Source organism: Neofelis nebulosa, chromosome 1 (genome assembly GCF_028018385.1).
Source record: "Neofelis nebulosa isolate mNeoNeb1 chromosome 1, mNeoNeb1.pri, whole genome shotgun sequence".
Classification (NCBI taxonomy): domain Eukaryota; kingdom Metazoa; phylum Chordata; class Mammalia; order Carnivora; family Felidae; genus Neofelis; species Neofelis nebulosa.
The window spans coordinates 28,071,672-28,095,677 of NC_080782.1; the positions used below are offsets into that span (position 1 = coordinate 28,071,672).

A 24,006-nucleotide genomic window follows, 5' to 3' on the forward strand; every position below is an offset into this window, starting at 1 on the left:
CGGACGCTTAACCGACTGAGCCACCCAGGCGCCCCTATTTCTTGTAGTTTTTGATGTACAGGTCATGTGCACCTTTCCTTAGATTTATTCAGACTGATTTCCAAGTTTTGCTATTTTAAATGTATCATATTTGAATTTCAATTTCTGATTGTTGATGCTAGTATATAGAAATATAACAATTTTTAAATATATAATTTTGGGTCCCGTAACTTTGCTAAACTCACTTATTCTAGTAGCTGTTTATAGATTCATCAGATTTCCTACATGGATGATCATGTCATCTGCAAATTAAGTTTACTTTTTTTTTTTAATGTCTTATTATTTATTTTTGAGAGAGAGAAGTAGAGCATGAGTGGGGGAGGGGCAGCGAGAGAGGGAGACACAGAATCTGAAGCAGCTCCAGGCCCTGAACTGTCAGCACAGAGCCTGAAACTGGGCTTGAACCCATGAACCACAAGATCATGACCTGAGCCGAAGTCAGACACTTAACCAACTGAGCCACCCTGGTGCCCCTCAAGTTTACTTCTTTCATTCCAATTTGGATGCCTTTTATTTCTTGATACCTTGACCAGAACATCTAGTACAATGTTGAGTGGAAGTGGTGAGAACAGGCAACCTTGTCTAATTTCTGTTTTCAGGGGGAAAATTTTTAGTCTTTCATCAATTAGGTTTGTTGTTAGCTGTTGACTTTTTTATAAATACCTTTTATCAGGTTGAGGAGATTCCCTTCTACTCCTGGTTTGCTAAGGAGTTGTTTTTAAATCAGGAATGGATGTCGGATTTTATACAATTGGGTGTTGGCTATTGTAAAAACTATTTTTCTGTACCCACTGCTATAATCTATTATTTTTCTTTATGGATAGTTCTTATTCTTGTGCCTTTAGGTTCACTAATTTTTTTCTTCTCTAATATCAAACTTGCTCTTAATCCCTCCCATCCATCTTTTTACATTTTCATCTCCAGAAGTTTGATTTGGATCTTTAAAAAAAATAAATTTTTCATGTCCTCATTTAATTTCTTTAACATATGCAATGAAGTTATCACAGTTATAATATACTTCTCTGCTAATTCTAACGTCTATGTCAGTTTGGGGTTGGTTTTGATTGATACGTTTTTCTCATATGGATAACACTTTTCTGCTTCTTTACGTGCTTTTGCAATCTTTGTTTGGATGCCAGGTGTTGTGTATTTTACCTTATTGGGTGTTGGATATTTTTGTATTCCTATAAGTATTCTTGAACTTTGTTCTGGAACTCAGTTTAATTATAGTGTAGTCCTTTTAGGTCTTGCTTTTTAAGATTCAGCAGATGAGACTAGAGCAGGTGTCAGTGAAGGGCTAATTATCCCCCATTACTGAGGCAGAAGCCTTCTGAGTCCGTCACCCAAAGCTCCATGAGCCATGAGGAGCTAGATTGGCTGACTGAAACAGGCCCTGTGCCCAGCCCTGTGTAAGCACCAGGCCCTGTTCCCGCCAGCCCCTTCAGCTGATTCCTTTCCCAGCTTTAGGCAGTTTTCTCACATAGACGTGCTAGTCAGTACTCTGCTGAATACACAAGGGGGATCCACCACAGATATTTCTGGATCTTCTTCTGTGCAGCTGTCTCCTCTCTTTTTACTCAGCTCTGTGGGTCCCCGGGGACTCTCAGCTCCTTATCCTCAACTTAGGGAGTCTGCTGAGCTTCCCTCTGTTCCCTTCCCTGCATCATGACCTGGAACTGCTCTCAAAGCAATAATCTCGGGGCAGTTTTAGGATTTATCTCACTTGTTTCCCTCTCTCAGGGATCACTGTTCTTTGTTGGCTGATGTTCAGTGTCTTAAAGATTGCTTCATATATTTTGTTTACTTTTTCATTTTTTGGTTATTTCGTGTGCAAGTGTAAATCTGATCCCGATTATTCCATCTTGATTGGAAAGAGAGGTCCATAATAAAATTTTAACTGGAAAACTGCCTAAGAGTAAAGTGATATAGGGGCACCTGGGTGACTCAGTCAGTTGAGCGTCATACTCTCGGTTTCGGCTCAGGTCATGATCTCGCGGTTTCATGGGTTCGAGTCCCACATCAGGCTCTGCACTGACAGTGTGGAGCCTGCTTGGGATTCTCTCTCTTCTTCTCTCTCTCTCTCTCTGTCCCTCCCCCACTAGCACTGTCTCTGTCTCTCTCAAATAAAAAACTTTAAAAAAAAGAGTAAAGTGATACAGCTTGAGAATGCAATGCAAATTTAGGACCCATACACGAATTTCATTTATATCCATCCATTTGGTCATAGCTATTTGGAAAATCTTGATGGAAACCACTACTACAGCCATGTTTGGGCCCTGTTACTCTCGTTATCCATAGCCACATGGTGGTGGCAGGTGCAGTGGGGTAGAATGACGCACATAAAGCATGGAGGTGTGCAGAGCCTTCCGTTCAGTCTCCTTTTCCTCCTTGGCTGGGAACCAGGAGGGGGGATGCAGGGCGGGAATTTGACATGGAAACTCGTGATACCTCAGTTCCAGTGATGCTCTTCTGAGTTTGGTTTATAAAGAAGGTGCTAGCTATCTGATTCTCTTTAACCTATGTTTCTCAACTTACCTACAGTGTCTGATGATTCAAATCCTTTTATATGGAAGAGAGCACAGTAAAAGCAGAGACACAAAAGACCTCCTTACCCTAATGCAGAGGTGAGTTGTGGCCCTGGTCACCAACCAGGTCATCAGTATGGATTTGTGGATAGCATGGACTTGCCCAGATTCAGTCAGTTAGGGGGTGAGCGCCTCTGCGATTCTTGCTAGGGGGCATAATGCCAACCTGGACTATGGATGTGGCCAAATCCTGTGGAGTAACTAGTCGATTTCTAGTAGTCTGTCAGAAACCAATGCCGTAGGGGTCTGCTGCAATAATATTTAGTACTTATAGTATCTCTTTCAATGCTGAGCATTAGACCTAAGTCCTGTAAGAGTATCTCAGCTGTTAGCCTGTGACAAGGTATTCAAAGTAAATGAATATATTCAATTGAGTATATTCAAAGTAAATGAATATATTCAATGAATATATAAAATCTAGGTCCTTAAATATAAGACAAGTTTTGGGGGGATTTAATTAGCTCTAAAATTAGTAATAAAAGAGGCTCTTGAGAATCTTTTTTTAAATATTTAGAATTTAAGCTAAAAGAGTGTTTTGTGAAGATTTGCATCCTTCTTTATCTTTGTGTTCATCTCAGAATGACGTTGACCTTGAATTATTCTCTTCTAAGAAAGATGAAAATTAAAATTTGTTGAGTATATACTAAGCCCCTATAACTGAGCTAAGCCATTTTCATAAAGAATTTAATCCTCACAAATACTCAGTATGATAGCTCTCATTTGACAGAGGGTTTGGATCTAAGTAAGTGTGACTCTAATGGCCACATGCTTTCCCCCTAGAGCCTAATAAAGGGGCGGGGGGGCATTGTTGTGGAGCCAGAGTCAGGACCCTGACTGTAGTTCACTGGAGGCAGCTCACAATTGGTACCTTTCTCAGCAAGCTGGGCAGGTGAGGGACAAGATGAGCAGAGAGAACACATTCAGCCCATCATATCCCCACCTACCTGAGTCAGAGCCACACCTAAAGTAGGCCCAACAGAAGACTGTCTCCTGTTTTATCACCTTTCAGAAGGGGGTTCTCTAGCCTCCCTAGTGATGCCTGTGTTAGGACGGTAAACGGGGAACTTGGCCCCCTACCTCCTGGTGCGTATGAAAGTATATTTTCCTGGTCGAGAGCCATAACGATATTTAAATAATGAGTATAACGTAGAACTTTTTCCAATTCCCTGGCATTGTAAAATACATCTACTATTTCTAACCCACAAATATTCCTATTAGGTAGGTATTTTTGCCTCCCATGTTCAGGTGATGAAACTGAGAATCAGAAAGTTTGAGTATCTTTTTTAAATACCTAGCTGGTAAGTATTAAGTAGTAAGATTTGAACCTACCTCTATCGTATTTCAAAAATGCACTTCCATTTCCTATAGAATAAGGGTTTTGACTCTCATGTACTTGAGAATATATATGGAGACACCTGGTTAGCAGGTAAGTCTCCAGAGGTGCATTTTACATACAGAGAAACTGAGGACCGATATGTTCAAGTTAATTTACCCAGGAAGAGGCAGAGCTGGGATTCGAAACCAGGTCTCTCTAACTCCAGAATGTGCTCCCTGTAGGCAATGTAGCTTATACTCTGAAGGTAGGCTGTCTGGATTTAAAACTCAGGCTTCAACATTCAGCTCTCTGACCTAGGTGAAGTTACTTAGCCTTTCTCGGCCTCTGTATATTCATCAAGAAAGTAATAATACCTTCCTCAAAAAGTGGGTTTTCTGAGAATAAGATCACATATAATACAGCACCCCTAGATCAGGTCCTGGCAGGTCTTCAATGCTCAATGAATGTTGGAATCATCACCTTCATCACCATCATCATCACCATCATCTCTCTGATGTGCTAGAGGTAATAGGTCTGAATGTTTAAATAAAAAGCTTTTGTATATCATGCAGCTATTATTATTTTACATTAGGAGTAATGCATAAAGAGTAGACATCTCACCCCGTGACAGGATGAAAGGATTCATCCCTGTCAACTTAACCTGCCCCTGCCACTTACTAAGTATGTGGCCTCGGGAAAATCATTTAACCTCCTTGAACCTCGGTTCCTCCATCACTAGACTACAGATAATAGTATACCATAGTAAATCATCAAGAGTTTTAAATAAAATAATGTATATAACATGCATAGGACAGTGCCTGGCAGAGTATGTGCTCAATAAATGTTAGCAAAACACCCTTCACCCCCCCCTTCTCCCTCAGAACTGGAACTAAAGTCCAACTCAGCTTGTATTTAATAAGAGGCACTTTGCAGGAGCTGGAGTGAACCCACTTCCACCGTAGCCTGAGGTTGCTTCTCCTCCCAGTCTTTTACTGTTCCTTGTCCATGGTTCGAAAAGAATCATAGGAGGAAGAGGAATTGGGAGGGGGGTGGTATAACCTAATTCAGACCCCAGGTAGGATGAATTTCTCTGGGTATGGGGAGATTAATTCTCTGTGTAAATGACAAGAAGACCTGGACCTGCTAAGAAAATCCATGTAAGAGGAAAAGGGTCTTCTGGAGGCCTCTGCTGTAGGAGAAGTGGAGTCACTGGAGGTTTTTCTTCCACTGAAACAAGCCATATCTCACTCCTCAAGCACTGCTGAGAAAGCCATAGGGGTAGCCGCCAAAGCCCAGATGTCAAAAAAACTAGTATGAGAATTGTTCTCCTTGCTCGAGCAACTCACTGGAATAATCAATCCCAGATGTTCTGGAGCCCCGCTAGTTTTCCGATGTGCTCTTGTATTTTTTACCCCACCTCCTCCGGAAATCCAATGACAACACTCGACTGGCCGTTCATTGCCAAGAGCCCAAATGCTTGGCTTTTAAAGCCTCTGCAAAGAAATGAAAGCAGAAATGGGCCCTTGAAATCGGAGTTAATTCTAAGGTTAAATGATCATTGCAATCCTCAAGTAAGATTTTAGTGTATCAGAAAGGCACAGAAAATCTCAGCCTTGGAAGTAAACTTTGAGGCAGTGTAGTCTTTTACCTAAATCACAAATGAACTCCAGTTTTAATTTTTTACATGTGAAGCTTCTTCTAAGCACTAGAAATGCTAATATATATTTTTTTAATTTAATGTTTGTTCAGTTTTGAGACAGAGACAGAGCATGAGCAGGGAAGGAGCAGAGAGAGAGGGAGACACAGAATCCGAAGCAGGCTCCAGGCTCTGAGCTGTCAGCACAGAGCCCGATGCGGGGCTTGAACTCATGAACTGTGAGATCATGACCTGAGCTGAGGTCAGATGCTTAACCAACTGAGCCACCCAGGTGCCCCAAGAAATACTAATATGTTTAAGATAGAGTCCTTTCAGAAAGACAGACACATGTGACCAGATTACTAGTCTATAGTAAAGCATTAACAGAAATGTAAACAGAGGACAAGTAATAAATTGAGAGGCTAGAGATAAGGGTGGAAACTGTATGTACGTTGGGGGCAGCATGCTGGGTCTTCAAAGAAAAGTAAAATATCAGCAGGTAGAAGAGAAGCCAGAGGCGGGCATTTCAAGTAGCATGAACAAAAGCATAGAGGCATGGAGATATCGATAGTTCTGAGAAAACACAAGTGATCATGGGTGGTCATAGTTTAAGGTACATGGGTAAGAATATACTGCAGATGAGTTTGGAAGGATAAATTGGGGTGAGATTATGGGATGTTTTATGTGCCCTGCTGAGGAGTTTAAAACTTACTACTGAGAATATAAGCAGGATATGACATGATCAATTATTAGCTTTACAACATTACCTCTGACAGCAATGGAAGAATAGATGGGACCTAGGGAGAGATTAGAAGTAGGGAGATCAATTACAAGCAGATACAACAGTGTAAGGGAGAGGTGTCAGGAGCCTTAATTATCTAAAGCCCTAGTAGGAGGAAGGTGGAGAGGATGGATTGAGAAACAATTTGTGGTCTCTTGTAACAGTTAGATGTGGGGTGTAATACAGGCAGGAGTCACAGACAGCTTTGAAGTTTCTAGCTTGGACAGTTGAGTGAATGACCATGCTATTAAATGAAATAGTGTTGACAAGTGGAGATCATCCTGGAGGATGTCTAGGGGTTGTGAGGAATATGATTTCTGTTTTGGATGAGTTAAGTTTGAGGTGCCCACAGTGCATCCACTTGGCAGTGTCTGATGGGCTGAATGGACCAGGAGCTCAAGGAGACAGATTCTGAAGTGAAGGGAATGGATAAGAACCCCATGGAATATGTACATGTGAAATGAAAAGACTTAAGAAAGAACACTTACACTTACTTTAGAAGTGTGTATGCAGTGTGATTTGAAATCAAAACAGGGCTCAAATTTGAGCTTTCCCATTTGCAGTGAGACTTCCTATGTCTTCCTTTCTTCGTTGGAAAAAAAAAGTGTGAAGGGGCATCTGGCTGGCTCAGCCTGTAGAGCATGACTCTTGATCTTGGGATTGTGAGTTTGAGCACAGAGAGTTTACTTTAAAAAATTTAAAATAATCTTAAAAATGTGAATAAGGGCACTCTATTATTTTAAAGGTTATTTATTTATTTTTGAGAGAGAGAGAAAGAGCACAAGCAGGGAAGAGGCAGAGAGACGGGAGAGAGAGAATCCCGAGCAGGCTCCATGTTGTCAGTGCAGAGCCCAGTGCATGGCTCGATCCCACAAACTGTGAGATCATGACCCGAGCCAAAATCAAGTTTTGGATGCCTGACTGACTCAGCCACCCAGGTGTGCCTGAGAGCATTCTATTTTAAGTGCTTTACTTAATGTGTGACACATAGTAAGCTTCCGTGAAATGTTCATTCTAATTATTGTTTTTGTATTATTTGGGGGTAATGCAGAAAGAGGGTCTTCTGCCTTCCTTGTAGATTTTTTTTAAATAATATCAAAACAGTAGAAAAAACTCAAATGTCCACCAGTAGAAACACCAGTGCATGTTTATGATCAATATAATGAGGTCCATGTTTATGATCATATAATATGGTCATTAAAAAGCATGTAGTAGAGCTTTGAAGAGTTATGGAAGAATATTGCAGATAAATTGTTAGGGGTAAAAACATGAAAAATACATATTAATGAGCATTGTCTATAGTATAACCCATAAATAAATATATAAATGTGTGGTTAGTGAAGGTAATAGTAATTATCTCTGAGACATTGGATTATGCGGGACTTTCAACTTCTGTGTTATATATTTGTGTTGACATTTTTTTACAACAAATATATATCTATGATAATAAAAAAGATAAATTTTTAAAAAGTATGGCACATGTATCAAACAGTAAGAGACAGTGTAATGTACTACAGCCAGATGCCTGGGTTATAAATCCTAGCTCTGTTACTTATTAGTTGTCTGACTTGGACAAGGCACTTTGCTTCTCAGGTTCCTTATCTACTAAATGGGGATAATAATAATAACTACTTTGTAGGGTAGTTTTGACTAAATAAATTATGTAAGTAAAACTGCTCAGAAGGATGCCTGACACATCGTATGTGCTAACGAGAGGTGATGATGACATGGATGATGATAAGAGAATGAGGACTCATAAGAAGCCATAACGCTGGCAAATAGGGAATCATCACAGACATTAGAACGAGCTATATTGGTAGAGCAGATTTTTGAGATTACTCTGGTAATCCAGTACCTGATTAAACACCTCTCCACATCAGGAATCGCTCATTACCTGTCAAAGTGGCCCTTTCCAATACTGGACAGTTCCACTTGTTAGAAGAATATTAAATAGTCAAGGTCATGGACTTTAGAGTCAGATGGACCTGTGTGTGAATCCAGCCTCTGCCATTTTTTACGTGTCATTAGGCAAGTTATCCTAAGCCTCAGTTCCCCCTGAGGACTAGAATAGTATCTATAATATGGAAACATAATGAAGAGCAATTGAGATTATTAACCTAAAGCACTTAGCACAGTATCTGGCTTATGGTAGCTGCTCAATAAACATTAGCTGCTTTTACAACTCTAGCTTTTCATCCAGATGTATTGGAAGTCTGAGAGTATGGTGCATCAACTTCATTTTTGTTATTTTTAAATGTTTCTAAGACAGCCACATGCCAATAAGCTATTTTTGTATTACTTTTGATGGGTCTTAACATGTAGAAGCCAACAGAAGCAGCAAGGAAACCCATCCTTTTCACAATAGGGGAAAGAAAGAATGCCTATTAAAAAAAATGTTTTATTTTTATTTCTGAGAGAGAGTTCCAGCAGAGGAGGGGCCCGGGGGTGGGGGGTGGGGGGACAGAGGATCTGAAGTGGACTCTACACTGACAGCAGAGAGCCTGATGCAGGGCTTGAACTCACAAACCGTGAGATCATGACCTCAGCCACCCAGGCGCCCCAAGAAGGAATGCCTATTAATCGATTAGTGGCCTCCTGCCCTCTCAGTCATGTAAACCAAACAGAACAGCCTCTTCTGGGCTGAGGAACTAAGGAGGGAAAGCCAAAGAAAGTAGGATTTGGGGAGATTGTCTCCAGAGAGAAGTGCAGTGAGGAGGAGAGTAGGTGATGTGCTGTGTCAGCCAAATAAGCCTCAGTGATGAAATTTATGCTCCATAAGCTGGTTTCCTGGCTGCTGCATTTATCTTCTTTTCCTATCATTTATCAGTAAATATTCCAACACTGCCTCTACAAAATTAGAGGGGGAAGTGTTTGGGCAAACTTGGTGTGTGAGTTGGTGAGGGGCAAATCCGCTCTCGCATGCTGATGCCAGGGGGCAGGAGCTCTCCCAAATCAGGACGCCGGGGAGGGCTGGAGGCATTGGGGCAGATGGAGCAGTGAAAATTTAGGCACCTTTAGCTCCCCACCCCAGGGCCCCCCCGAAGAGGAACAGAGGCTGCTAAGTGACAGAGAGTTCAGAGTACCCTGTCTTTAGCAGAACAGAGGAGGGATTCTGCAATCTACAGCTCTCTGCCATGTCCACAAAAATAGATCGATCGGAGGATACCGTGTGGACGAGATCAAGGATATCAAGTATTTTTCATTGCATGGGCCAGCTCTGTTAGTGTTTTCCTAGAGCGATGCTTGAGGTTTCTTGAGCAAAAGGCTGAGCTTGGTGGAGTTAATTTATTAGTATTGTCTGCTGTGGGGCACGGGTGGCGGTAGAGCTGAACTGCCACAAATTTGCTATTCGGGCATAGACAAGAGCAGTATTCTTTGAGGCCCAACTCTGCTATGAAATACCCATGTGACCTTTGGTTGCCTAACATTCTGAGTCTGTTTCCTCATCTTTATTCCTTCCTTAACACATATGTTGTGAACAACTACTAAGTGCTAAGTATAGTTAGAGATGCAGGTGCTAATAAAGATAAATACACGATGGTCATTCCTTTGAGACAATAATCAAGTAGGAGAGGCAAACGTGAAGAAATAATGCAAACATGAGTGAGTCCTGTAGTAGAAATCGCAATGCAGTGTGAGTGGGAAGGAGACAGAATCTAAGAAAGCTGGAAAAAGACTTCCTAGGAAGCGTTACATCTGAGTTGTTTCTTGAAGGGCAAGTAGCCATTCATCCAGGTGGAGAAGAGAAACCATTCCAGGACGAAGGCACTGTATATGCAAAGGCACTGAGGCATGACAGAGGAGAGTGTATCAAAGCAATGGTAAGTTCTTTATGGCTGCCATACAAGGCAGCATTTCCTAAAGGGCATTGCAAGGGTCGCTGATTCCAAGGGATGTTGCCCTGGCCACAGGGAGGAGGCAGAAAGGCTCCATGGCAGTTCAGTTTAGGAAAAAACAAACTAGGGTAAACGAAGTGACACATTCATTTCCTGGACTTCTCAGAACTTTTCAAATACTAAACTTCCCTATTGGCATGTTGAGAACAAATTAATTAAAAAAAAAAACCAACAACTCACTGTATTCATATATACCTGATTTCTTTTTGAAAATGATCAGTGACTTAAATTTTGGCAAATAAAACACAGCCTTTAGAACCAAAATAGAGAAACTATCTAAGATTTAGTTTTATTAAGAGCAAGGGGTGTAGCACATGCTTGAACTGAGGGTACAAGAATGCTTTTGTAGTTTGGCAAAGAATGTGGGCCCCACTTCAGGACATAATAAAGTCTGTGAACATGACTATCTCACCAATGAACTATTTTATCTGATCATAGAAACCATGACTTCAATGCATCCCTGTGAACTAATTTTTCTGTATGATTCATGGTGGTTAAGAGCTAGCTCTGGAGACAGACAAGCCTGGGTTCAGACCCCAGAACCACCACTTTCTATCCACATGTAATCCTGGTTTGCTCACCATAGAATGGAGGTGAGAAGAACACAGGTCTCTTAGTGTTGCCGTGAAAACAAAATGTATGTAAAGGGGTTAGCAGGGTGCCTGGCCCCATAGTAATCATGTAACAAATAACATCTATTTTTGTTTTTACTGAAGCCTGGGCTTTCTTTAAGTTTATTATCTTCTAGCTACAACATTTGATGCATGCAGCACAAGGAGAGAGGGGCTAGTAACTATTCTTGGTAAAAAGCTACCACACCAAGCTGGTGTGGAAAACACTTCACTGGTTAACATCCCAAAAGTGAGCTGGATGGAACTTATCAGCCCTTGGAAACGACAGTCTGATACAATTACTCCAATCCAAAGAAGATAATGTATACTCAACGGATGGAAGTCAGTGTCCTTTCAGTGACCTGGAGATTTCAGGCCAGGGGAATCCTGCCACCTTGTGGCGGGAGGGTGAAGAGGCCCAGGCGGATTTCTAACTCCTATGATTGGAGTGGGATGGGAGAGTTCCTATTCCTAGCAGAGGCCCCACAGATTTTTGCCCCCCTCAGGTTTTATGAGACCCTGAGCAATTGACTTAATTTGTGCCTATTTCTTCTTCAGATCTGAAATCATATTATCTCTTGGTTTACTGAGAAGGAAGTTAAAGCGCCAGATAGCTTTCTGTATTTTATGCAGTCAGTAGTAGAGAATGAATATAAAATAGTGGAACTTGAATATAAAAAAAAGCCTCATAAAATTTTGTCTCGTATTTCTGTGGAACAAATACTTTTTTTCAGTCACATAGGGGCCATGAAAACCACACTTAGCAGTCTTGAGGTCTAAATAGGAGATGACTGAAGAACACTTAATAGAAACCAGGTTTCTGGACCAGATTTCTTTTGGACCAGATTACTTCTAACTCCAGCCCAGCTTCTCCAATATTAGGAAATCAGTGTATGGGACTCTTAATGGCTGGAAATGGGGGAGATAGATCCTCTGTGTAGCAATTAAGAGGGCCCTAGGCCCTAAAATCTGTGTATTCATGAGAAGAGATCCCCTGAAAATTATGAACAATATAAAAGACCCTAAACTAGGTACATTTTTTTTCAGCTGTGATTAAAAGCAATCCCGGTATCTTAGATATCCTTAGCTGCCATCTGTATCAAAGGAAGAGTTCCTGCTCCTCAGGGAGAAAACCCAAGACTCGAGTACCATTTTAGAGGCCTGTTAGAAGAGTCAACATTTTAGGGGTATGGGCACATGGTGAAATAGTTGCCTCAGACTGAAGTTCAGCCATCTAGCTCAATAAAGCAGTGATTTGGAACTGGAAGAGAGGCAAGAACAAAATAAAATGCACAAATGTTTGTCTCCTTTCCTTTAGGTCTTCTGTTATCAGTAAAGAGAAAACCTCTATACTGGATAGCCAACAATAAAGCCAACCTTGTTGATAACAAAAATTCTGGATCACAAGATATATTTATCAACACTGATAACAATGGCAGATCAAAAGCAGAACTAAGAACTCTAAGGGGGGGGGAAAAAGTCTACTTAGCAGCAGCATTACAGGTAAAAATACACAAGAGCCATTAGAAAGCAGGATTCTGATCTATAACTTGGGGGGGGGGCGGCAAGGGACAGGGCAAGTGTAGAAATCTTTTTTTAGATACATGCTTTTAGTTTCTTAATGACCGGGGACTCTAATACCTTTTGTATTTCCCTTTTTATAACTTATATTTCATTTTTTTCAGTTCTGGTTTTTAAAGAAAATTCTACAACACCTAAGTAGTTTATTAGTGACCATTTTAATATACTGTTTGGAAATACTTTTAGTTGTAACTTGTTTCAGGTCACTAAAACTGCCTTGTGAAGAAACGTTTGATCTCCTGAAAACATTTGCCCTGGTCTCATGCCATATTAGAGTCAGAGAGGGATTTGATTCTTATAAATGAAGAAACTAGGGACAAGAGAGATGGATTTGTTCAAGGTCAGCTGGGTGATTATAAAGCCAACTTCCTGAGTCACAGATGATTACTTTCCACCCCACTATGCTGACCCCAACCCCAAACTGGATTAAAAAGGCTTGTTTTGTGGAAGGAATCTTAACCAGGTTTGTTTAAAAAAAAAAAAAGCCCTTACCTCCTGAACAAATGTGTGTCTAGGAAAAGAAAACAGCAATCTGAAATCTCAAATATTCCTTCCTGTCTTCCTCACGTATTCAGGGAGAAAAGAAAAATCGGATTCGTGTGAGTTTTACAAAATAAAAAACTTACTTCTCTCTTCATCATTTCTGTTACCTGAACTGATTTAATGCAGTTCAAAGACTGTGTCTTTAGGGATCCAAGTGTCTTCTAACATCTCCATATCACTTAGTGCTTAGGGAACTACATTTTGGTTCTTCATGCAAAAAATTATTTTTTTATTTCAGTCATTTGCTCAGTCTGTAAAACCTAATGATCAACCAGTAGCCAAGGTATGGTGGTGAGTGGCGAGTCAGTGCCTGGTCTGTAGACTGGAAGGCTTCCTCCTGGCGGCTGTGTTCTGAATGCTTTCAGCTCAGCTCTCAGGACCAAGGTCTCAGGTTGCAGGCCTGCCTGAAGGCAGCTATATCCCACTGACCTTTTCTGCAGTGCTTATCAACTGGTCGCCGGTCTGTCGTTGCTAATTTTAGCCCTGTCTGGAGATGGGCCTGCTGTCCTTACCCAGAATATTCTGCACTGACTAAAGCAGCCTCAGAAGAGTTGCTTCCATTTTCACATATCCGGACGAAAATGGATTTTCGACAATGACTGTGATAAAAACCAAAGTACCAGCCAGACAGAAGTGGCCGTTTGGACTCTATTTTGTGTGGCACTAAAAGTTTTAAAAATGTTACTACTTTGGGAGACCCCAAAGTCTTAAGATCTCCAGACTGACAAACCTGTATCAATAAAACAATAGCATAAAGTGTTAACAGTGTAAAATAAAATGTTACGGTGTGATCTTGATATTGCATCTGAAATTAGTTTTAAATATTTAAATATATCCAGTGTTTATTGTCAGTGTAAGGTTACTAATAGTCCATTTTCTGAGATTTTGATGTTAAAATGTTTAATGAAATGGTGGAGATAATGAATGGTAGCTATGGTTTTAACATCCTCGTATCTGAGAAAATAGTAAGTTGTTACTTATGTTGGTTCCAAAAGTTTTAAAATTTTGGTATTCTGTGAAATCCTTGAGTTTAAGAAACCACCTTGGAAATGTTTGACACAGTAAAACCTAATGTAAAGTTACATTCTCTCTTGGAAAACTGTAGATGAGAACTAAGCTACTTTCTGAATTCATTCAGTGGGAACCAGCAATTTGGATAATCTACCCCAAACACTTGATGTTCCTAACAGACCTGAGTCAACAAGGTCATTCACAACTTTCAGATTCTTTTTAAATTAGCTAACAGGAACTAAAATCTTTGAAGTGGATGAGGGTTAGCTATTTCCCTACAATCTCTACCAAATTCGAAAAAGAAGAAAAAAATCAAGCCTAGATCATACTGCCCCACAAACAGACTTTAATAAACATTTATCAGCAAGCATGCAAATGCCCATGCAAACTGCTCCCTAAGATCAGTGAAGCCCCACTTCTGTTTTGGTAGTTCACCCACCACTTCCCACGAAAGGTCTGCTTGAGGCCGACTTGACAATACTCCAGAAGTGAGGCTGTCCTAATTTAGTTAGCAACAAGAAGCCAGAAATCCTTGGACAAGGTGGCAGGAAGCCAGACCATTTAGGGGTCAAGCCTCAGGCCCCAAGTCTATATGTCCAGGTCACAAGCCTCACTAGACTCTTATGTCCTTTTCATGCAAAGGTGGGGAATTACTCTTTAGTAATTTAGTCATGTCACACGTCCTGAATACCTCTAGTTTTACCAATGAGAGCCGCTATTATATTGATTTATCTATTATATTGATCAATAAACTATTAATTTCAAAAATAAAACCTACTTCAAATATTACTAATTACCGCAGTCTCTGGCAATGACTGACACATGGACAGCACAGCAGAAGCACTGGGAACAACTGTCTATTATGGCATCTCTGTCCACTCCTGGCGTGGGAAGTCCAGGTTGGAGCTGCTGGCGGCCTCGGGGGTGCGTGTAACCTGACTTGTGCCTGAAAACACTACTGAGGACACAATTAGGAAAAGAAAAAATGTTATACAATTTCCCCAATTTCTCAGGACCCTGTAGTTTTTGTTTCAGGTGGGGCCAAGGGGAAGTCAGTGTGAAGAAGGTAAGGGAAGAAGGGAGCACCCTGTTCTGAAAAATTCCCCACCCTGAACTGTGAAGAATGCCACATGCTGCCCTTTCTGCGACTGTAACCAATTCTTACTAGGACTACTTGATGCACCATAGAAACTCTGTGGCTTCTTATGAAAGTGGTTGTGTTATAAGACTTTAACTTTATTAGCAAAACAGAATTCAAAAAATCGTTTTTATTTTGAATCATTTCATCAATTGCAGGTGGAAGCACAGTATCATCAAACGGGGGAAAACATTAAAAATGGAGAAAAAAACTACACATTCCCTTAGTAAGCACAATGAAAATAAAATGAGATAAACTGCAAAAAGGAAAAACTAAAGGCCTTCAAAATAAGATTATATTTTTTCTGTGTGTGACACATGAAATGAATTTGTAGTCACCAAAGTGTCCCAGTCTGCCTGAGGAAGCACTCCCCCTGCTGGAATTTCAAGGGAACTTGTACAAAGTAAATTCTGAGGTCAAAGAGAAACCACTAAATAGGAAATTCTATATTAAATCAGTACCTTGGTGGGTGATGTAGAAAGAATTACACTCATTAGCTTACGAACTCTAAACAGTTAAAGATGTGTGCAGCTAAAATGACGATCTTAAATGTGCAAAAATGTCAATCTTTCCCTACTGAACCAATATACATTTTAATTTCTTCACAGGTTCAACTTTTAAAAAATACTTCAGATCAAGATCAACTCAGAGCTAAGTAACTGAAATTAAATAGTAATTAATAAAATGCTAAAAGATAATCTGAAATGGAGGTTCTTTCACCTAACAAATATTTATTGAATAGGCACCATTCTAGGTACAGGACGTACCAGTGAACAAAAACCAAAAGTAACTGTCCTATTTTAAAGGAAAATTATAGGGGGCACCTGGGTGGCTCTGGTGGGCAAGTGTCTGACTTCGGCTCAGGTCATGATCTCATGGATGTTGAGTTTGAGCCCCAACAGTGCAAAGTCTGCCTGGGGTTCTCTCTCTCTCTCTCTCTCTCTCTCTGCCCCTCCCCTACTTGCTCTCTCACTCTCAAAAGAAATCAATAAACTTAAAATTGTTTTTAAAAAATAAAGGAAAATTATAGTCCTTGAAATGCTGATTGATTAAATATTTTCATAATTATGTTTTAGATTTGTTCTGTTCTTGATGTAGATTCATTTACTTCTTGAACATATACTATACTTTACAAAACTCCACTTTTTGTACCAGCTAGCATGCTGAGATTACTGGGGGGCTTCGTAGTTATTAGGTAGTCACTCTGGACTAGACACCAGAATCGCCCATGTGCCTGGGAACAGTGCCCACAGCTGTTCTGGGGGATCATTTCCCTGAAGTTCTTGCTGAACTGCTCTCCAAACCAATTTCCTCTAATGCCAAGCGGCCTATTTTAAGGTAGGCATTCCAAATATACCCTTTTGATGAATATTATTCAATGGTTCTTAGCCATCAATAACATGGGACATTTTTATTGGGGTGGGGAGGGGAGAATCGCAGGTCACAATGACTGGCACTAGTGGGGCCCGAGGCCAGGGAGGCTAAATGAATCCTGCAGTGGCATGTTTTTTCCTATGAAGAACTATCATACCCACAAAGGCCAACAGTGCTGCCCCACACAGAGCTGTTACCATATGTACAGACCTTTATTTTGGTTATATATTTCTCTGTTACAAAACAAGTCAGGTAATTTTAGTATTGTATTTTATTAAATATTTACATGCCATAAAAATTAATTGAAAATGACCCAAGAAAGTGAAAAATCACTTGATAACTGGTTTTCTACACTTGGTTGAGAAACGCGTATGAGCAAATAGAAGGTATCTAAGTACTTACTTGCACTGAACAGTTCTGAGAGCGAGAAGAAATTCTGTAACTCTGAAGACTTTTATATCTTGTTCATAGATTTCTTTAAAATGTATACTTTAAAGGTAAATCATACAATTACTCACACTTGTTTGGCAAAGCATAAACTTCTGAACATTTGGGAAGAAATCACATGTAACAGCATTCACTTCAATGCAATTGAATGCTATAAATGCAAAAAAATAAACGTATCCTTCAAAATAGTGGTTCTCAAACTTGAACATGCATCTAATTTCCTGGGGGAAATGACTGAAGCTACAGACGGCTGGCCACCCTCCAGCATCTCTGACAAGTCTCCAGGTACTGCTGATGCTCTCGGTCCAGGCACCACACTCTGAGGACCACCGTGTTAAGACACAGTCCGGAGGTCAAACTAATAATCAGTGCCCAGATGCTGCTTTTTCTAATGGTAAGTAAATAAAAAAACATTTCAGGTACAGAATCACCAAACTTTATATTTTTAGACTCTTGATGTGTCCTACTTAAATAAGTTGTTCATCTTGGCTCAAAATGAGTCCCATGAGTTCAAAAGACAGAACCACAGTCCAGTCCAGTACTGGTTAATCTATGACTACATGAAAACATTTACTTACAAAATACACAGCAACTATTAGGGTACATGGACCTTGTTCCTATCTCCTCCATGCTTCTTCCCTTCAGAAAACCCAGTATTCTGGAGAGTACTATACCCAGAACGAGAATGTGACCGATCATGAATGTCAAGATAGCTATCACAGCGAATGCCATACTTAAGACTCTGATTCAGGAACCTCTTCGTCAGGGCAGCAGTAATATTCCACAAAACATATCTGTCCATCTTCATTCCTAATCATATACTGTAATGAGAGGAATCCTCGGTTATCTGTTCGAATAGACACCTTACAAGATAGGACTAATGCCTTTGTAGAGGGTTTCAGTAAAGAAATCTTGTATCTGTAGAGGAGTAAATAAAAAGCTGTTGTTATTTCGACACACTTAAAGCAGTGCTCCTAACTCCAAGTGAAGGACAAAAATGATCCCAGAACTAACAAGCAGTAAATGTAAGAATGAAATCAAATACTTGTCCAATTTGCTAATATTTTTCATTTTAAAAATGTCATCCACTCTCACAACCCCAAATCCTCTAGCACCCTACTATTTATAGCTTTAGAATGTTATACATGTAGCAACAAACTGAAAGTTTTAACATTTATTTAATAGATACATGACATAAACCTCACCTTCCTGATTAATATATTAAGAACTGACCTGTTGACCTGGGTCTGATTACATTGAAATGATTCCATCAAATCAGAATCTTTGGGATAATCAAGGTGGGAGCTTCCTGCATTCCCAAAAGTAGATAACCTACAGTAAAAAAAAAAAAAAAAAAAAAAAAAAAAAAAAAAAAATGAGCAACTCATTTATTCACTGGTCCAACAATAAGCCACATTAGGATCCCAATAAAGACACTTCCTTGAAAAGCTAATCGGCAGAGTGAAACAGATATGTAAACAAATGCTGACAATACATTGTAACACTTAACAGTAATAAAGATTCCTCCAGGATGAGGTGGGAGTACAGGGGAATTAGCAACTAATAAACAGCTTTGGAAAATATCAATCACAAAAGGAATCCAGGGGTGTTTGCCTCAATTTTCGTTGCCTTAATTCTACTCTGATACTCACTTTTCCACATCCTTAAATCAGAAATAGAGGCGCCTAGGTGGCTCAGTCGGTTAAGCATCTTGATTTCGGTTCAGGTCATGATCTCGTGGTTTGTGAGATAGAGCCCCGAGTCAGGCTCTGTGCTGACAGCACACCACCTGCTTGGGATTTTCGCTCTCCCTCTGTCTCTGCCCCTCCCCCACACTCTCTTTCTCTCTCAAAATGAATAAACATTAAAAAAGAAATAATATAAAAGGACAAGAGAGTTGAAAAGTGATGGAAGGCTCTGATCTACTTCATCTGCAAGCTGGGATCCTGTTCCCTCTCTACTGCCACAGCCAGAAATTACGGCTCCTCTGTTTTGTTTCTTAGGCTGCTCTTCAGGCTGTTTCATGGCTTTTCTTGCTTGGTGATATCAGCAGTTTGTGTGTAGACAATTTGTAAATGTTTATATGTTTATTTAATCTGCAAGAATCTATTGATCACTTGCTATGGGGTTAACACGTCGGTAACCGCTACGTGAGCACAGTGACAGAAGACCTACGTGCTGGTCTTCCCCAGGTTCCATCTTGTCACTCCTCTGATGTAACCTCCTTCTCTGAGGCATCTCATCCATACCCAGCCATGATACTGACTCCCAAATCTAAATTTCCAGTCTAGACCTATCTCCTGAACTTCCTATGCCCAACTACTCCCTAGTATCATAGGTGCCTCAAATTTAACAAATCCAGAAAGAAATTTCAACTCCCAGTTCCCCCCACCAAGTTATTTCCCATACCAGAGATGAATGATGACACCATGATCCATCCAGTTACTATGCTGAGACATCATTTAAATGGTGGTCCTCTGAAATATACTGTAAAAGTGCCCAGAATTTTAATTCATGTCACTGCTTAGGGTTTGATTTCCATTTTGGTTAACATTTTAACCAATCTTGAGCCAAATTTTTAACTGCCTAATGTCATGGTAAGGGCCTTCAGTTCTTCTAGAGTAGATGTAAAAAGAACATCTTATACGTCTCATTCTGTATGTATTTAGCTCCTTTACTCTTTAATATTCTTATGTATTTCAAAAGAGAAGAAATATTTAAATCTTCTCTCCAAATTTATTTTAATTCTGAAAACTTCATAATTTGTTGGTTCAAAATATCAGGAGCAATTTGAGAGTTTCTGATACTATATTCCTGCTGAAAATTGCCCTTCCTTAGGAAGCTTACCTCGACCAATCATCCCTAAGAACTCATGTTCTGTTAAGAATCTGTGCATTATTTTGGTACTTAAATGGCATGCGATTCTGTTCCTTCTATGCTGTTTCACATATCTTCTCTTCAACTTGATTTTAAGTTGTTCCTTTCCAAAGTGCTTAAACAGGGGAATATGCACACAGTAGATGACTGATAGTCAGTGAATGAACCATGTATAGAAAACATCTGCTTCCTTTTGCATCCTGTACTAACTCGAAAGGAAAGAAAAACAGATCTATATGATACAAACACCTTTTCCAAAAGTTTAAGCCCAAATTTTCCTCATGATGTAACTTGACCTACAACAGTACAATGAAAAGACCATTAGTTTATGAAGTAGGAGACTGGGCTACTGATCTACAAACCAACACTATGAAGCTTTAAGTACTGAATTCATCTTCCTGGACCTTTAAGTTTCCTGATCTGTAAAAATAAGAGTAAAAGCTCTCTAAAGATCTGAAAATTCTAGGAACCTGGATAATAAAAGTTCTGCAACCTAAGTAAATGTGTAAGTAGGGAGAAGGAATAGACTACATGAGCTATAATTGTGCTGTGTTCAAACACCTGAAATAAGGCTTGTTGGGAGACATGGTGATCTGTAGGACCTCACTCGTCATATCCAATTCGGAAAATGCTTCGCGAAGCCCCTCTGACTGCAGAATAATTTTATTAATAACATTGGTGCTGCAGAAATCAAAATCCAGAGTCTCCTCAGGCTCCTGAGTATTGATTTTACAGACTGTCATCACCCCTCCTTCTTCCAGAAAGAGCATCAAAGGGTAACCATAACCTTGGTAACACATCCGCAGTGCAGTTAAAGTCCCTGCAATGGAAATAAATCAAAGTTTGAGCTTAGCTTTATAGTACAGGTTCAGCTTCTCCTTAAATGATACATGAAACTCCTGGAGATTATTTTATTCTGCCCAATTTTTAGCACATATGTATTTCTTTAGAAGAAAGGATTGTATCTTGGATAACTGATGACAGTTATGTGTAGACAATTCGAAAAATAACTGTAACAAAATGGGGAACCAGAACGAAATATAATGTAACTCTTTGAAATTGTTTTCCAGCTTGCCAAAAACACCTCAGAAACAGCTTACTGATTTTATAGCTTTACGATTTCAGGATAGAGAATCTACATGGCCCAATACTGCAAGTAATAGACTTATTGCCAAATAAGCTATGCTATTTCTTAAAGGTTCAATGTGTGCACGCAGCAGTGGACTGCTTTGGTACTGCCTGTAGTATAATGTCAGTGTATTCATTGTGTCAGTGTATTCTACTGGGAGATATTATGTACACTTCCACAAATTTTAAGATCAAATCGGGGAAAAAAAAGACAGGGTGGTTAATGGTGGTGTGGGTTTTAACACTGCAAACCACTAGAGCAGAGGAGGAATACGACTGGACATCTTAGGCTCCTTTCCCTTACTGGATGGAGAGCCACAGTACAGAAGAGGGTTAGCAGATGCTTTTATGAGAAACCAGCTGGGGAGTGCTGCATTAGAAAAATGGATAATTAGCAATGATAGAATTGTTGGCATAAAATTAAAATACATTTTCTAGAGAACCACAACCTAATTTTCCCTAGATTATCTCCAGATTCCTTTCCTATGAAAGAAAATCATTCTTCTGGTGTTTCCTTATAGTCTTATATCCATAGCAACTGAATTCGCTATTCCTAACAACAATAAAATATATAAATATTTTTAAAAGAAAACATTTCAGAAAACAGACAATTTATGAACAGGGCTTAAGGAAATAAGAGCAAACAAATTTTGAACAGAGTAAATTAGGAAGTCAGGAGCACTGGTTTTCCCTGCCATTGCACTGTACGAATTCTGAACAAGTTAGGGAAAAGAAGCAATTCATGTTTCACATGTTTTCACAATGTTAAATAAAGATAATTAAGACATATTCAGTCTCCTCTTGGCCAGTTCAAATTTAAAATCCCCAAAACTTTGTAAATTAAAAAAAAAATTAATGTAAATATTTTTGCAAATATGTAAAGACCCATAGCATACTTACTATTAATGTTGTTAGAAAAGTTAGAATCCGTGACTGTGACCAATAAAAAATGAATTTGCAATTTCTAAGATATATTTATTACTTCTATTCTAATGATTTTTCCTGTATTTTCTGATTATTCTGTATAATGCTTTTGTGTCATTATAATGATAATAAAATGGTTCACCTGGCATAGGACTTGATCCAAATATAGATAAACAGTCTAAAAGGACAGTTAAATTTATTCGAAAAGTAACAGACTCTTCCTGAACTATAAACTCTTGAAATATTCCAGCCTGTGAAAAAAAGGAAATATGAAAATGCATATGTATTAATGAAAACTCAGAAGGTTCTATAGTTCACTTTATGTTTTAAAAATAATATTATGCTAATTCCATCAAAATTTCTGATTACCAAGAAAAACATCTTAAGCTTTTTCAACTATTATCCTTTAGAATAATACTACTCAGTAGTTAACGGTGTAACAGTGATTTCGGTACCATGCAAAACTTTATGAAGGGTCCTTTATCTAGTTTCTTGGATCTAAACTATCATCCACATGACTCCCTTGTCTCATTTTTATGCCCATCAATAGGGCTAAAGTCATTTGGAAAATAGCCAAACATTTGATAATGCGTAAGTGATACTAGTTTTCAACTTCTTTTGAGGACAGAAAACATATCTATCCCCCTATACCTGACATCACACTGTGCATTTAGGTGTTCAAAAAACGCTGGATTAATTCTGAAATGCTATCTGAACCACAAAAATATTACTTTGTAAGAATAAACATTTTATTATCACCAATAAAAGGGAAAAGCGAAGTAGTGGCCAAGAGCATATACTCTGGAAACAAATGTCTGGGCTCTCAGCTCAGCTCAGCTCAGCGACTTGCCAACTCTGGAACTGATGGCAAATCACTTAAACTGTGCCTCAGTTTCCACACACATAAAATGGGAATAATAACAGAACCTACCTGATAGGACTACTGTATTAAATGAGTTAAGTATCTAAAACAGTGTAGTGCCTGGCTCATAGTTTAGCTTAGCAAAATTTAGACATTATTATTACTAACCATTATCTGTATAAAACAAGAAGAGAATTTGCCAGGAGAAAGAATTCAAATACACTGTTCTCTAACTTAAATGATGTCTATTAAGCCCTGTGGTATTCATTAAACTGGGTGAATTATATCGTATGTCACAGGCTTAAAGATACCTGTTTGCATACCTGAATAAAAGCATTTGCTTGCACACACTTTGCATTTTCCACTGTAACCTTGATTCCATTTTTAGTAGCGAAACAGGTAGCGTGTTCTCGGAAATGAATAGCCTTCAAGACAGTGGAGAGATTCCTAACGTTGTCAAGGCTGGCCACTAAGCTGTAATCATTCTCATCTTGGATCTGTGGAGTTAGGAGGGGCATGTCCACTGCACATCTGGCCCCAAGGGACGTTCCCGGTGCCGACACCTGCTGCTGCGGATCGCGAAACACCTGAGCAGACTCGACAATAAAACTCCGGATCAATGCCCGCAAGGCTCGCGAAGTCAACCTGCGCTGAGGCGAGGTGGAAGAGGCCTGGGTATTAAACTCCACCGGACAGGGACTGGACCCCCCTCGGTCACTGCAACTCTCTGTAACTCTGGGGGAAATTACACCTGTCTCTACGCTACGGTTTCCTCGTCTTTAGTAAGGGGCCAGTAACACAGGAAAAGTTGTGAACAGAGGCAACAGGCAACTACCACGGTAGTTCTACTTGAGGCCAGTTTCGCCACGCCAAGCTGGGGCTGCGTGTCCCCGCAGAGTCGGGTTTGAGCTGTCCGGCGCCCCCAACCTTGCCCCAACAGAAAAGGCGATGGGGGGGGGGGGGTGCGGGCCCCAGTTTCTCGGAAGATCCTCCGGCCCCTGAGGCGCGGAAACCTTACCTTTGTGGCGGGGTCCGGGCGTCCGACAGCCCTTCGCAGCCAGGGGGAAGCGAGCCGCGCTTCCCGAGTAGGTGTGGAGGGAGTAGAGCGGCTCCCGCCACTCTTTTCAGACGAGACAGCCACTACGGCCACCGTCACCACAGAGCTAGAGGTGGCCTAGAGAGGCGCGAGTGCGTTACGAGAAACCGGAAAGAGGTACCATAGAGCCGGGGGACTGCAGAGCCGAACGCACGGTATCAT

General features: G+C 40.0%; 2 protein-coding genes across 12 annotated transcripts in view; one reads left to right on the top strand and one right to left on the bottom strand.

Moving 5' to 3' along the window:
- TTC23L (tetratricopeptide repeat domain 23 like) overlaps window positions 1-15,834 on the top strand; it is a 61,160-nt gene extending 45,326 nt beyond the window's left edge. For 3 of the 7 annotated variants that reach the window (XM_058717133.1, XM_058717098.1, XM_058717123.1), the window contains exons 11-14: window positions 2,581-2,663; window positions 10,071-10,177; window positions 12,182-12,366; window positions 12,549-14,069. In XM_058717133.1, coding sequence (XP_058573116.1) covers window positions 2,581-2,663; window positions 10,071-10,152 — 165 coding nt within the window. In that variant the 3' untranslated portion in view covers window positions 10,153-10,177; window positions 12,182-12,366; window positions 12,549-14,069. Of the gene's footprint in view, window positions 1-2,580; window positions 2,664-10,070; window positions 10,178-12,181; window positions 12,367-12,548; window positions 14,070-15,744 lie in introns of those variants that run through there. The other 4 variants (XM_058717149.1, XM_058717116.1, XM_058717108.1 and 1 more) reach the window with 3 other exon arrangements.
- On the bottom strand, window positions 15,252-23,914 carry RAD1 (RAD1 checkpoint DNA exonuclease). Of its 5 annotated transcripts, none has more exons than XM_058717175.1 (6): window positions 23,767-23,914; window positions 23,072-23,393; window positions 22,029-22,137; window positions 20,396-20,654; window positions 18,191-18,289; window positions 15,252-17,875 (listed from the first exon to the last, which is right to left on the bottom strand). In XM_058717175.1, exons 2-6 carry the CDS (start codon window positions 23,264-23,266, stop codon window positions 17,692-17,694), a joined length of 846 nt encoding a protein of 281 aa, XP_058573158.1. In that variant the 5' UTR covers window positions 23,267-23,393; window positions 23,767-23,914; the 3' UTR covers window positions 15,252-17,691. The 5 variants fall into 5 exon arrangements, with proteins under 5 accessions (XP_058573158.1, XP_058573174.1, XP_058573189.1 ...); XM_058717191.1 differs by having other exon boundaries at window positions 23,072-23,398; window positions 23,767-23,911; XM_058717206.1 differs by having other exon boundaries at window positions 23,072-23,314; window positions 23,767-23,906.
- Between the last annotated feature and the right edge of the window lie 92 nt (window positions 23,915-24,006).

What these genes read in the sequence shown, in the direction of transcription:
- RAD1 (XM_058717175.1), bottom strand. Translation starts at nt 23,266, where the DNA reads ATGCCCCTCCTAACTCCACAGATCCAAGATGAGAATGATTACAGCTTA. An exon ending in CCCAACAAGCCTTATTTCAG is followed by an intron (nt 18,290 to 20,395) that starts GTGTTTGAACAC and finishes TTTTTACTGTAG; the next exon opens with GTTATCTACTTTTGGGAATG. An exon ending in AATCAGACCCAGGTCAACAG is followed by an intron (nt 17,876 to 18,190) that starts GTCAGTTCTTAA and finishes ACTCCTCTACAG; the next exon opens with ATACAAGATTTCTTTACTGA.